General features: G+C 43.0%; 2 protein-coding genes across 11 annotated transcripts in view; one reads left to right on the forward strand and one right to left on the reverse strand.

Moving 5' to 3' along the window:
• The window catches only part of DYDC1 (DPY30 domain containing 1), a 69,091-nt gene extending 67,682 nt beyond the window's left edge, over positions 1-1,409 (reverse strand). Inside the window, exon 1 of one of the 3 annotated variants that reach the window (XM_082611465.1) lies at positions 1,237-1,404. The gene's annotated coding sequence lies outside the window, so the exon portion shown is untranslated. Of the gene's footprint in view, positions 1-1,236 lie in introns of all 3 variants that reach the window. The other 2 variants (XM_082611467.1, XM_082611466.1) reach the window with 2 other exon arrangements.
• A 61-nt stretch (positions 1,410-1,470) lies between these two features.
• DYDC2 (DPY30 domain containing 2) lies at positions 1,471-11,425 on the forward strand. Of its 8 annotated transcripts, none has more exons than XM_082611469.1 (5): positions 1,471-1,507; positions 1,978-2,140; positions 7,022-7,169; positions 7,504-7,629; positions 10,533-11,425. In XM_082611469.1, exons 3-5 carry the CDS (start codon positions 7,023-7,025, stop codon positions 10,791-10,793), a joined length of 534 nt encoding a protein of 177 aa, XP_082467595.1. In that variant the 5' UTR covers positions 1,471-1,507; positions 1,978-2,140; position 7,022; the 3' UTR covers positions 10,794-11,425. The 8 variants fall into 8 exon arrangements, with proteins under 8 accessions (XP_082467595.1, XP_082467600.1, XP_082467596.1 ...); XM_082611470.1 differs by lacking the exon at positions 1,471-1,507 and adding an exon at positions 1,513-1,569; XM_082611471.1 differs by lacking the exon at positions 1,471-1,507 and adding an exon at positions 2,851-2,929 and having other exon boundaries at positions 1,890-2,140.
• The last annotated feature ends 2,353 nt before the right edge of the window (positions 11,426-13,778 follow it).

Raw genomic sequence — 13,778 nt, forward strand, 5'->3', positions numbered from 1 at the left:
GGTAGAGTACAAAATGGTAGAGTACAATAACCCCATGGAGAAAAATTTGTAAATATCTAGAAAATTACGTATGTATTTACCCTTTGACTGATCAATCTCACTTCTGGGATCCTATCTTGCAAAAATATGCAGTGATATATGCACAGGGTTGTTTTGCACTATTACTAAGGATAGCCAAATTGGGAACCCATCCAGATATTCATCATTAAAGGATTAATGAGATACAGCTACACAATGAATTATTGTGCAGATAAAAAGAAAATGAGGAAGATCTCCAAAATTGGGAGTGATCTCTAGAACACAATGTGAAGTGAAAAAAAGCAAGATGAAGAACTTGCGTATAGTATGCCGTCTTTTGTATTAGCAACATCAGTGGGGAAAGGAATGTGTATGTGTGTATACATAAATGTAGTCATAAAAACAAACTAAAAACCGGCACAAACGAACCTAATTCCCTATCAAGCTGCGTGTCTTAACCACACAGAGAAAAGAATTATTACAACTGAGTATGGAACACAGTATCCTCATCGTACTTCTTCAATGGGATAATACTCTAAAGACAAATCTCAATGTCATTTGAAACAGAGTAACAATTTAAAAGGGAACAGATTCCTGCTGCTACTCCAGAAAGATAACAAACACATGGGAAGGGTACCGTGGTCCGTAAGGAGAAACCTCCCAAGTAGGATTGGTCTCAAACCTACGCAAGCTGCATCTCGTTAACAGCGAAACCCAGGTGAAACTCGTTACCTCGCTTGGTTTGTTTCCTGCCCATGAAACAGCGACAATACCCATCTCAAAAGCCTGTTGTAAGGAATATTATTTTTCATACACAGCAACAGGCATCTTGGCTCATACATAAGAAAGCCCCTTCCCACAGAAACAGCTGCCTCAAGCCTGGAGAAGCTGTCAGAAGAAATAGAAGGCGGCTCCTCGCTCATGCCTGGGAGAAAGCCGGCCGAGTAGGAAAGGAAGGGATCAGGTAGGGTTGCCAGTTTTGCAAAGAAAAATACAGGATGCCCAGTTAAATTTAAATATCAGATAAACAAGGAGTAATTTTGTATTATACCATATTTGTGCTAAAAAGCGCAAAATCTGTGAAATTCAGATTTAACTGGGTACGCCGAATTTTATCTGGCAACCCTGGATTCCGAGCGCTTCGGCTGGTTTTCCATCCCGGGTCCGCGGAAGGGTGCCCGCCTCCCCTGCCCCTCCAAATGGCGCGTCGCCGCTCACCACCGAGGAGGAGGACCCAGCCGCTGAGGTGCCCACGGAGTCCGGCGCTGAGCTAACCCTCTCTCGCCTCTGGAGCCTAGACGTCGCCTGAGCCCTACACCACTCGCAAGTTCCAACGGTCAAAACCGCCTCGGTCCGCCGGAACCCAGCCCAGCACCAGGAGCCTTTCTTCCAAGACGGCGCCTGCGTTCTAAACGCAGGCGGCTGACGCATGCGCCTACCTACCCGCTAGTCGCGTACCGTCGCTAGGCAACGAGCGTGCGCGCTCCAGGTGCGGGAGACTGCCGGGGGCAAAGAAGGGGCGCCGGCGGAGAGCTGAGCGGACTGCCCGCGGTGGGGATCGGGGGAGGGGGCGCGCGGGCGGGGGTTGATCGGAGGCGGGGCCCGGAGGAGGATGTGCTGCAGAGAGCAGAGGCGGGCGGAGCGGGGCGGGGTAGGACGAGCAGTTGATAGCATGGGGCGCGCGAGGTGTGCAAGGTGCCGGGTGGAGAGCAGGGAGCACCCAGGTAGGTGAACAGAGACGTGCAAGCTAGAGGCTGTGAGGAGGGGCAGCCGAAAAGGGGAATCGAGCGAGCGGGGCCGGCAGGGGCGCACACTGGGAGAGAGAAAGGTCAGAGGGCTGGCCTGCGGGGCGAGGTGGGGGGGGGGGAGTAGCCGCAAAGACTACCTGTAGGTGAAGCCCCACAGCCTTACGCCAGAGAAGACTAGCTACCTGAGCAGCCTGGTATTTTCCCAACTTAGCACCTTTGCATTTGCTGATGACTTCTGCTTGGTTCCTGTCCACTGAAAAAAATCGCACATCTGAGAGCTGTGAGTTCAGTTTTATTTGGGGACTTAACTGGGGACTCTAGCCCTGGAGACAGCTGCTCTGACAACTCTGAGAAACTGCTTCTGCTTGGAAGAGGTAAGGGGGGAGGTCAGAATATACGTGATTTTTGGAGAAGGGATACCTGCAATCAAACACATATCTAGGAAAAAGGTCACTGCTAGCCACCAGGCACAGATAAATTAATTATTTTAGTGCTTTTCTAAGTATGGGAAGATGCAAGAAATTGGGTTTATAAAATTTTCTCCTGAAAATTTCTATTTGAAGGTCCGTTCTGTCAATTTTCCCAGAGAGCAGAGTTCCACATTCCTGATCTCCACCCTGAACTCCTTCCAGGGTGTGTTAGTGACTCAACAACTGCAGGGGCTAATGACTCAAGCCTAGTATAGCCAGCTGGCTGGGGACGTTCTTTAGTTGGCATTCCTTTCAGAACAAGCACAGGTACCCCCACCTCCAGGAAGCCTTCTAGCCTTTGCCATTTGCAGTCTTCCCTGGGTTAGTGGTTTGTGCCCAGTCCTCAGCTAGCATTTCCCATGGTCTGTTTCAATTTATGTGGGGCAGTGCTGGGCAGGAGATGCCTCATTAACCATTAGTTGTAATTAGTAAGTGCCAGCGTGGGCAGTGACAAATGGAAGGGAGCATGAGCTCTTGCCTGGGCCCACAAACATCAGAGCCCTCACTGCTTAAGTCAAGAAATATTTGCTGAGCAAGTACTGAGTGCCCAGCACTAAGGATGTGGTGTGAACAAAGACAATCCCTATACTTAGCACCCCGCTTACTGAATGCAGGGCCATGAGCAAGGAGGTCCAGTATAAGCAGATCCTCAGAGGAGCCCTGGGAAACTGAAAAATAGCCCCCTCCTCGCTGGTGAGTGTGGCTTGATTTGGTGGGGAGTGGGCTATAAAATGCACCCCTTTGGTTCCTCCCTCTCCAGGCTTCACATGGTGGCTCTTTTTTTCTGGCTCTGCTGTTTTCACATCAAGTCTTAGTGACGGTCAGGTCAGTGTATTTTGTTGAGACCATTGTTGAAAATGTGCAGATGCTTTCTCCAGAAAGGGTTTGCCACACCTACTGCAGTGTGGCAGCCACCAAGGACCAGGCAGTGAAGAGGCTTCCTGGGAATGCAGAGTTGGTGATTCTGCCCTCTGGGAAGAGCAGTTCTACTGTGATAAAGGCAGAGGACATCTGTAACTGTGTCACCTGGGGATTTTGTTAAAATGCAGACTCTCAATCTGTAAGTCTGAGGTGGGACCTGGGAATCTGCACTTCAACAACCTCCAGGTGAAGCAGTGCTTCTGACAGGGGACCACACTTTGAGTAGAAGGGGTATGGAAGACAGTTTATTCAGGTGCATTGGTTGAGGTGGGCCACAGATTGGCAGAAGGAGCCACCACACATCCCATCCCCACCCTCCACCATTACCCCAAACGTAGTGACTTTAAACATTCATTTATGATCTTACAGTTTTTGAAGTTTGAAATCGAAGATGAATCTTACAGAGCTAAAACCAAAGTATCAGCAGGGCTGGCTCCTTCTGGAGGCTTTAGGGGAGAATCTGTTTCCTTGCCTTTTCCAGCTTCTAGAGGCTAACTACACTCCTTGGCTTATGGCCCTGAATCACATCACCTTTTCTCCCCCTGCTTCTATCACCACATCTCCTTCTACCCTGACTTTACTGTGTCCCTCTTATAAAGACCCTTGGGATTACATTGTGCCTACCTGGATAATCCAGTAAAATTTCCCCCAAGCAAAATGCTTAATTTAATCACATCTGCAGAGTCCCCTTTGCCATATAACGTAACATATTTCATAGGTTCCAGGTATTAGGATGTGGACACTTTGGAGAGTCGTTATTCAGCCCTACCACACTGTGTATTTTCTAAGGACAAGGACATTTTCTTACTTACTCATATTTCAATTACCAAAACAGGAATTTTAACCCTGATACAATTCTATTATGTAATCTACAATTCACATTCAGTTTTTCCAACAACGTCCTTTACAGAATTCTATTTTCTGGTCCAGATCCAACCCAGGATCATGTGTTGCATGTAGTTGTGAAGGCTGTTTAGGCTCCTTTGATCTGGACTGGGGCCTCATCTTTTTTTTTTTTTAATATTTTGGCCGTACCGCGCAGCTTGCAGATCTCAGTTCCCCGACCAGCGATCAAACCCAGGCCACAGCAGGGACAGCACAGCACCGAATACTAACCACTAGGCCACCAGGGAACTCCTGGCCTCATCTTTTTTTGTCTTTCATGATCTTGACATTTTTAAGAGTACAGGCCAGTTGTAGACTGTCTTTTAATTTGGCTTATTTGATGTTTCCTCAATCAGATTCTAGTTTTGCATTTGGAGCAGGAATCTACAGAAATGTATTATGTCCTACTAAGAAGTGCATCGCATCAGGAGACACATGATGTTATTTTGTCCCTTTACTGGTGATGTTTACTTTGATCAGTTGGTTAACATTGTGTCAGCCAGGTTTCACTACTGTAAAGTTTGCATGTTTACTTTGGAATTAATCCATAATTTGTGGGGAGAAACTTTGAGAATATATATAAATATCCTATTCCTTGTCAAATATTCACCAAGTTTTAGTGCTCATTGATAGCTGCTTCAGTTATACTGTGATGGTTTCAAAATGTTTCTTTAACTGGATTATTCTTTCCACATTTATTAGTTGGCATTCTACTTTAAGAAAGAACTTACCTGCTCTCCCATTCACTTGTTTATTCCTACATGGACTCATGGATTCTTATTTTATTCAATTGGTTATAATCCATTACAGTCATTATTAATTTTGGTGGCCAAATTGCCCCAGGTTTGGCCAGTAGCAGCCCCTTCAAGCTGGCTCCTGTGTCCCCAACCATTTTATTTTTTAGCATTTCCTTTCTGGGACAACAAAACATTCCAGGGTTATTAGACATTTCCTGCCCTGATCTTGGAATTAGTCATTTCTCCAAGGAACCTTGATTCTTTTTAAGTGGTAAAGCCTATTTAAAAGCAAATTCTAATGGAATATTACTCAGCCATAAAAAGAGCGAAATTGAGTTATTTGCAGTGAGGTGGATGGACCTAGAGACTGTCATACAGAGTGAAGTAAGTCAGAAAGAGAAAAACAAATACCGTATGCTAACACACATATATGGAATCTAAAAAAAAAAAGGTTCTGAAGAACCTAGGGGCAGGACAGGAATAAAGATACAGACATAGAGAATGGACTTGAGGACATGGGGAGGGGGAAGGGTAAGCTGGGACGAAGTGAGAGAGTGGCATGGACATATATACACTACCAAATGTAAAATAGATAGCTAGTGGGAAGCAGCTGCATAGCACAGGGAGATCAGCTCGGTGCTTTATGAGCACCTGGAAGGGGGGATAGGGAGGGTGGGAGGGAGACGCAAGAGGGAAGAGATATGGGGATATATGTATATGTATAGCTGATTCACTTTGTTATAAAGCAGAAACTAACACACCATTGTAAAGCAATTATACTCCAATAAAGATGTTATAAATAAATAAATAAATAAATAAAAGGAAATTCTGTGGGGAAGGGATGGATTGGGAGTTTGGGGTTAGCAGATGCAAACTGTTATATATAGAATGGATAAACAACAAGGTTCTACTGTATAGCACAGGGAACTATATTCAGTATCCTGTGATAAACCATAATGGAAAAGAACATAAAGAAGAATACATATATATGTATATCTGAATCACTTTTCCATACATCAGAAATTAACACAACATTGTAAATCAACTATGCCTCAATTTTTTTAAGAAAGCAAATTCTGTGTGTTCATTGCTACTGAGGTGTTTTTGCTTCTAGGCGTTTTCAGTGGAAAGAGCTGGGAATTTCTTTTTCTGTATTCATATCTATCTATCTATCTACTTATCTTTCCCTTCTTAAACTGAAAAATGCCTCCAGAAAATGTTAGGAATTGATCTAAGCCTTTATTATTCACTTTATTATTAGCTCTTTGGTAGTTAAAATATGTCAGCTTCAGGAACATAGAGATGTTCAGGAATAGGCTGGGTGCTAGGCCATTTCATGTCGCAGTGTTCCACTGTAACAGCTAATATTTATTAAACATGTACTACATGCCAGGCTATGTGATTCACATGTATTTATTATCTCTTTTAATCCTCACAGTTATGAGATACATGTTTTTGTTATTCTGTTCCACAGATCAGGAAACTGAGGCTCAGAGAGCCTTAGTAAGTTGCTGAAGATCACACAGCTAATAAAAAGCAGAGCCAGGACTGGAACTTGGTCTGTCTGATCTCAAATTCTACATTCCTACTGCTACACTACACCTCCACTCCTAACTTATGGTTTAACTCAGGCTTCATTCCCTCCAATTCTTGACATCTGATTAAGAGTAAATCCAGGGGTTCAACTCAACCTAAAGTAGTTTCTTGCTTAAGCAATAGAAAATGGAATATTTTCTAGCTACAGTGCTTTGCATTCTCCCTCCCTCTCCTCCTCAGGGCTTCTCAGTGGTCTGTTGTGAAATAGATAAGCCTGTCTTATCTATGTCACAGATGACTATAGCTCCCAACCTCACAATAGTGCAGCTTGCTGGGTGCTCACAGCCCCTCCTGGGCCCTCTTGCCTGCTCAGTTATTTCCTCCCTACTCAAGGGTAGAGAGTCGTGTAGTGGAGGCCTTAGCCACTTTTAAGCACCAATCCACCAAGCTCCTCTCAGGCCTGATGAGCCCCAGGACCTATTGACTGACCTAGGAGAGCTGGAGAGCTTTAGAAAAAAGTCCATTTGAATGTAAGAGCTATTGGCAAGTACCTATGTATTTATTGGTTCTTTGGGGAAAGATGGGCTCCAGAAACATCTCATATTTGTCCTGAAATGAATCTGCATTGGTTGGAATGTCTATTTTTTATGTCCAATTAGATTTGTGAAATAGTGTGACCCTGTTTGACGTTTTCCAAACCCACCAGGATGGAAACCGAATACCTGAAGAGGTGCTTTGGAAATTGCCTGGCCCAGGCGCTAGCAGAGGTGGCAAAGGTTCAGCCCAGTGACCCCATAGAGTACCTGGCTCACTGGCTTTATCATTACAAGAAAACAGCGATGGCAAAAGAAAAGGTGTGTGTGCGCACAGGGTCGACTTGGGGAGGGCTTTCAGCTTTCCCAGAGGAATTTGAAATCCAAGGCACCACTCTGGAGTTGGCCTGGAAAGTGTCATGGTTTATTCCACTTTTGAGGATGGCTTAGGCCCAGATATCCCTGAAGTATAGGGAGTCTGGGGGCTGAAGAGAGAATCCAACTCAGAGGAGTTGTGGGGTTGGTGGGTTTGGAGATACTAGCAGGTTGAAGCTAGTTAGTTACAGGAGCAAAGTCAGGAGGCTTGAAGGGCCCGGGACCTGTCCTGGGAGGGTCCCTGCTTCCGACCTTATTCTACTCTGTCATATCGCCCCAGGATAGGCAAGAGAAGATCCAGCTGCAAGAAGAATATGAAAATAGCCTCAAAGAAACCAGAGTGACAGAAATGCTGATGCAAGAAGAGTGTGAGATTCAACAGAAGTGTGAAAAGTGTCATCCCGTGGTGGGTACCAGGAAATCTGCAAGACAGCTCAACCACAGTGCAAAGTGCACTGAGGCTCCCAAAGCCTACTTTTCCCTCCATATTCATATGTTTGTATGTAAATCAATCTTATTGACAATCCTTGTCAATAAAATCCTTGTAATGAACAAAGAAAATGCTTAAAGGCAATTCCACTTTCGATGTCAGGGAATAAATGACACGTTACTGGTTTAAAAAATCAGATTTTAAGAAAAATCTAATGTGTCACTTGGAACATGTATTTCCATACAAGATCCTTTGAATCCTTTTCAAAAATTACTCTATTTTTCAGAGACCAAATATGGTTTCTAGTATATACTTCAGGTATATTATTTAATTTATTATATACTATTTACTTAAGTATTTAATTTAATATATGCTATTTATTTATGTATCAAGCCACAGATGTCTCCTCTGTGTTGCTGTAATAGCGGTCATGAATTATTAACTTAGAATCGTTGGAAACAACTGTGTATTCATTTGTCTGACAAGCATATCTTTTATCCCGCACAATTTTTGCCACAGTCTTCTGAAAAACACCTTGTGTCATTTTGTGCTTTCTGCAAAGTGCATGACACCTGGAGAGTGAATTCACTTATTGAACTTGATATCTGGCATCTTTTTAACTATCACTCTGTCCTGTGCATGAAAATCTTTAATGTAGTCCTATACAATTTACTAGCTTTTGCTAGTTTCAAAGCCAACTTTGATGAAGACATGAAAATATTAAGCTTATGTACATTTATATCAATATTCTCAGATTTCCTCATAATTAATAGATTTATATTTTTAAGTTAAAAGAAAGATAGTTTCCTACTACAGTCTGAAAATAGTAGTTGAATGAACTCTCCCTCAGGAACAGTTCATTCTTGGAACAGCTGTTGGGAGATGATAGAATTGAGATCATTAAGCAAAAGTTGTCATTGTCACCTTGCTACCCACTCTAATCCTTTTCTAACACCATGCTTCGCTGTTAATAGAAATATAAATATATAAGGCAGGGAAAGACTCCCAAAACTCTACCCTGGTTTTATGATGCCTTTATTAAAGAACAGTTCGCTCACATCAGCGTTTTGAATTGTCCCTTGGTGTTACCCTCAGGAGGTTTTGCACCCTGAAGCAGTATTTCTTAGCAAGATTCAGATGAGTAAAAGGTTTGCTGTTCTTTTGCCAAGTGTGAGACAATCAGCAATTGTAAGGGAAGATGAGAAATGAGAGCCAGCCTGATGCCTGCTCTATGTGCAAGTTCTCAGCTTTAGGAAAGAGTTCATGTGCAAATTGTGGTTATGGAAATCGATTCCCTTTGTTAGAAGGAAATAAAGAGAACCCGACAGTGATGTAAAACAAAGCTTATTGCTTACGTGGCAAGGGAGAGCCACATCATCCAAGAGCAAGTTGCTCTCCTAGTATAAATTGAAAGAGCTAGATAAAGGGCAGAGGGGTGGAGGTACATCAAATAAGATGAGATTCTAAGTTCTGGTTTCTTGTCGCTCAAGGTGACTAGCAAATTATTCCTTGCTACTGTCATCTTTAGATTTCATCACCAGAGCTTTAAAACTTATCTGAAATAGCCCCAGGATAGGTTGCATAGGATTTCAGCAGGCCTGCTGATTTAGCTGATGGGCTTTTACGCCTATACTAAAAGCTTTGCAAGATTTTCCTTAATATCTTAAAACCATCATTGCTTTTAGTACCCCAGATTGAATACTGCTGGTCTGGTGGATGGGTCAAAAGGGGAGTAGAAACAGCACTATGTGTGGTAGAGATCATACCTAATTATGGGAATCAAGAAGGGACTCACAGAGGAGATAACATTTAAGTCAGACCTAGAAGAAAGCTGGCAAAAGTTGCCCTTGTATTGATTTCTCTTCATTAAGCAGAGGCAGCTTTGAGTAAGTAAACCATTATTCTGTTTCTAAGTCTGAAAGCAGTCCCTTTGATATAAAGATCTGAGCCATACAGATGTTTTAGAAATAAGTTTTTATGGAAACAATACATAGATTTGCTGCATAGATTCATAGCACTTTGGAGTTAGAAGGTCTTAGAGATCATGTGGGCAAGTACTCCACAGACCTCGCTGCAGTGCCCCATAGGGTCCACTGTTGAGTGGACAATGGACAAAGATGGGGGTAGAGATGGCCAGTAGAGCTCAAGCTCCAAGCTTCCTACCTCACCAGGGACTGCAATTACATGGATGCTTGATATCATCTCATAGGTCACTGAGACTGCATTCATTTTTTCCATCTTTTTTCTTCTGTGCTTCAGTTTGGATAATTTCCATTGATCTGTCTTCAAGTTAACTGATCCATTCTCCTGCAGTGTCCAATCCTATTTAGGAATTCAATGAATTTTTTTCATTTCAGATATTTTCTCAATTCTAGAACTTCTATCTGGTTCCTTTCTATGATTTCCATTTTCTCTGCTGATATACCCTATCTTTTCACTCATCATGGCCATTTTTCTCCTTTCAATTTTAAAAAATATTTATAATCACTGTTTTAAGTTCTTGTCTGCCAGTCTCATCATCTTTGTCATTTTGAGGTCTCTTTCTATTAAATACTTTTTCTCTAGATTATGGTTCACATTTTCCTACTTCTTCACATGTCTAGTAATTACTACCTGTATGTTAAACATTGTAGATGATACTTTATAGGGCATCTAGATTGTGTAGTTTTCCTTTAAAAGGTGTTGAATTTTGTTCTGTCAGGCAGTTAAATTATTGGTGAATTCTCTTGATCCAATTAGATTTGTTTCATGCTTTGCTGGATTAGGTCTTTTTCAGTTTTGTTCAGTCTTGGGCATGAAAATGGCAATATTGTATTCTTGCCATACCCAGTATGTTTAGTCTCTGCTAATGACTTTTTTCTCTTCTGTTTTCTACTTAGCCGCTGATATCTGTAGCGAGTTCCACAAAGAAGACCATGTTCATGCAGGAGAACACAAAACCCCTTGAGAAGGAAGCCTTGAAGCAGGAATCCCTGCCAGGAACTTCCAGTATGATTCCAGGAATGCCTCAACAGATTCCTTCTTCAGAGCCATCTGTCCAGCTTGACTGGAACATTGAAACTCCACAAGACATAAATTACCAGGCTTTTCAGCATGAAATTGCTCCTGAAATGCATCCTGGCTCCAAATCTCCTCCCTAGGTTATAGAAGGTGGATGATTCTAGTGATGCTTCTCTCAAAGCTGCAAGCTGAGAAAATGGCCAGCTAGAAGAGCTCTTACTTGAAGATGATTAACTATGTGGATTAAACCAAGATATGAGAGGCTGTGGAAGGAGGTGTCTGCAGGGACTCTCCAGCCCAAGTCCTGTCCTGACAGCCATGAAAACCCCTTAATCATGTGAAGATTTGAACTACTTATAGGATAAAATAACTCATAACAAGGATTTAAAATAAGTAACCAGGGCCTCCCTGGTGGCGCAGTGGTTAAGAATCCACCTGCCAATGTGGGGGACACGGGTTCGAGCCCTGGTCCAGGAAGATCCCACATGCCATGGAGCAACTAAGCCTGTGCGTCACAACTACTGAGCCTGTGCTCTAGGGCCCGTGTGCCACAACTACTGAGCCCACGTGCCACAGCTACTGAAGCCCGTGTGCCAAGAGCCCGTGCTCTGCAACAAGAGAAGCCACGACAGTGAGAAGCGCACGCACCACAACGAAGAGTAGCTCCCATTCGCCACAACTAGAGAAAGCCCGCGCGCAGCAATGAAGACCCAACACAGCCTAAATAAATAAATAAAATACATTTATAAAAAAAAAATGTAACCAAACTGATGAGACTTTTTCCTTTTGCTTTATCATTTTATTTGGAGACTAGACAGTGAAGACATATCCATCTCATGTGTTCATATTTTAACTTTAGCTGAATTTTGCAGTCAGGCTTCTTGGAGTGTTTACACATGTCCTTATTTTTGAAACAGCTCCAGTGACAGTAAAAGTTAGAAGTTTGACTTTTTTTTCAATTATTTTCTATCTGTATTCATTCAAATATCATCTATATGCTGATGACTTGAGATTTATATCTTTAATCAAAATTTCCTTGAACTTGACTGCCTGTTTGACATTTCTCCTTGGATAACCAATGGACATCTCAAACCTAACTACAGTTGACACTTGAACAACACAGGGCTTAATCCACATATAACTTATAGTTGGTCATCCATACCTGAGGTTCCTCCATATCCTCAGATTCAACCAACCACTGACTATATAGTACTGGAGTATTTACTATTGAAAAATATCTGCATATAGGTGGACCTGTGCAGCTTGAACCCATGTTCAAGGATCAACTGCAATCCAAATGGAATCCCTTATATCCTCCCTGAATCGGTTTCTACCATTTTTTAAAATTTGCTCAGTCAAAACTCGTGGTGCCGTCCTTGGCTCTACTCACTTTTTGCTAGCCCTAAATCTGGTCTGTTGGCTTTCCATTTAAAATAAAGACAGAATTCAACCACTTGAATGCATAAGCCACAATCATCTTTTGCCTAAATTATTACAATAACCTGTTAACTGAACTCCCTTCTTCTGCCCTTGACCTTTCTAGTCTATCCTCAACATTAAAGTCAGAATGATCTTGGTAAAAGATTAAGTCAGATCATGTCTAATGAGCAGCTTCCCATCTCAGTCACAGAAACATTTAAGGCCCCTACCAAGACCTACCAGACTATAAGAGTGATTCCCCATCACCTCTTTACTCTCCGTATTGTTCTCTCCATGCCAGCTATGCCAACTTCCTGTTCTTCAAACATGCCAGGCATGGTTCAATCTCAGAACTTTTGCTTTCTCTTCTCTCCACTTGGAAAGCTCCCATCTCCCCACACCCCTGGATTTCTACAGATTCTCTTGTGGAATTAAACCTCAGCCAAAGTTGGAGTTGGGACAGGACTGTATATATATATATATATATATATATACACACACACACACACACACACAATGGAATATTAGCCATAAAATAGAATGAAATAATGCCATTTGCAGCAACACGGATGGACCTAGAGATTAAGTGAAGTTAAGTCAGATAGAGAAAGACAAATATCAGATGATATCACTTATATATATATGGAATCTCAAATATGACCCAGGAGCTTCCCTGGTGGCACAGCGGTTAAGAATCCACCTGCCAATGCAGGGGACATGGGTTCGAGCCCTGGTCCGGGAAGATCCCACATGCCACAGAACAACTAAGCCTGTGCACCACAACTACTGAGCCCGTGTGCCACAACTACTGAAGCCCATGCGCCTAGAGCCGTGTTCTGCAACAAGAGAAGCCACTGCAATGAGAAGCCCATGCACCACAATGAAGAGTAGCCCCCACTTACCGCAACTAGAGAAAGCCCGCATGCAGCAGCTAAGACCCAAGGCAGCCAAAAATAAATAAATAAATTTATTTTTTTAAAAAAAGAATTGCCTCCTTCTAAAAAAAATAATAAAAGTAAATAAATAAATGTAAAAATGATTAGACCTACTGGTTCCTAGTGAAAAAGTATTAAATCCTAGGTCAGGGATGGGTTATAGGACTAGATCTCCGTTATGGGTTATAGGAAAAGGGCCTCAGACATGGACTTAACACCCTCAGGATGTTGTGGCCACACAGCAAGAAGGTATGAAGAGGTTTATTACTCACATAATGAGGCTTCCGGGCTTCCCAAAACAGGTTTGAAAATGGCTTAAGACAGCTAGGAAAGGAGACTGGCTTGGGGTTTGTATTGTGTTTAGGGGAGGGGCCCAGGTAGGAGCTACCATACATGGGGAGGGGCTTGTATGGTTTGAAACTCCTGCTGTGCCAAAGCTGGGAGCACCTGAGCTTATCAGCAGGCCCAGATGATGCCAGGCACAAGGGGAAGAGAAAGAGTTGAAGCCAAAAGCTGTCAGAAGTCAAACATCAGAAAATGGAGCCAGGGGTTTCCCTGGTGGCACAGTGGTCAAGAATCCGCCTGCCAATGCAGGGAACACGGGTTCGAGCCCTGGTCCGGGAAGATCCCACATGGCGCGGAGCAACTAAACCCACGCGCCACAACTACTGAGCCTGCGCTCTAGAGCCCGCGAGCCACAACTACTAAAGCCCACGAGCCTAGAGCCTGTGCTCCACAACAAGAGAAGGCACCGCAGTGAGAAGCCGGCAC

The sequence above is a fragment of the Mesoplodon mirus genome (genome assembly GCF_964341445.2).
Source record: "Mesoplodon mirus genome assembly, chromosome: 2".
In the NCBI taxonomy this organism is placed as follows: Eukaryota; Metazoa; Chordata; class Mammalia; order Artiodactyla; family Ziphiidae; genus Mesoplodon; species Mesoplodon mirus.

Excerpts from the sequence above, each read along its gene's own strand:
- DYDC2 (XM_082611469.1), top strand. The coding sequence starts at position 7,023 with ATGGAAACCGAATACCTGAAGAGGTGCTTTGGAAATTGCCTGGCCCAG. Across the intron at positions 7,170-7,503 it reads CAGCGATGGCAAAAGAAAAG|GATAGGCAAGAGAAGATCCA; the intron begins GTGTGTGTGCGC and ends ATATCGCCCCAG. Across the intron at positions 7,630-10,532 it reads GTGAAAAGTGTCATCCCGTG|CCGCTGATATCTGTAGCGAG; the intron begins GTGGGTACCAGG and ends TTTTCTACTTAG.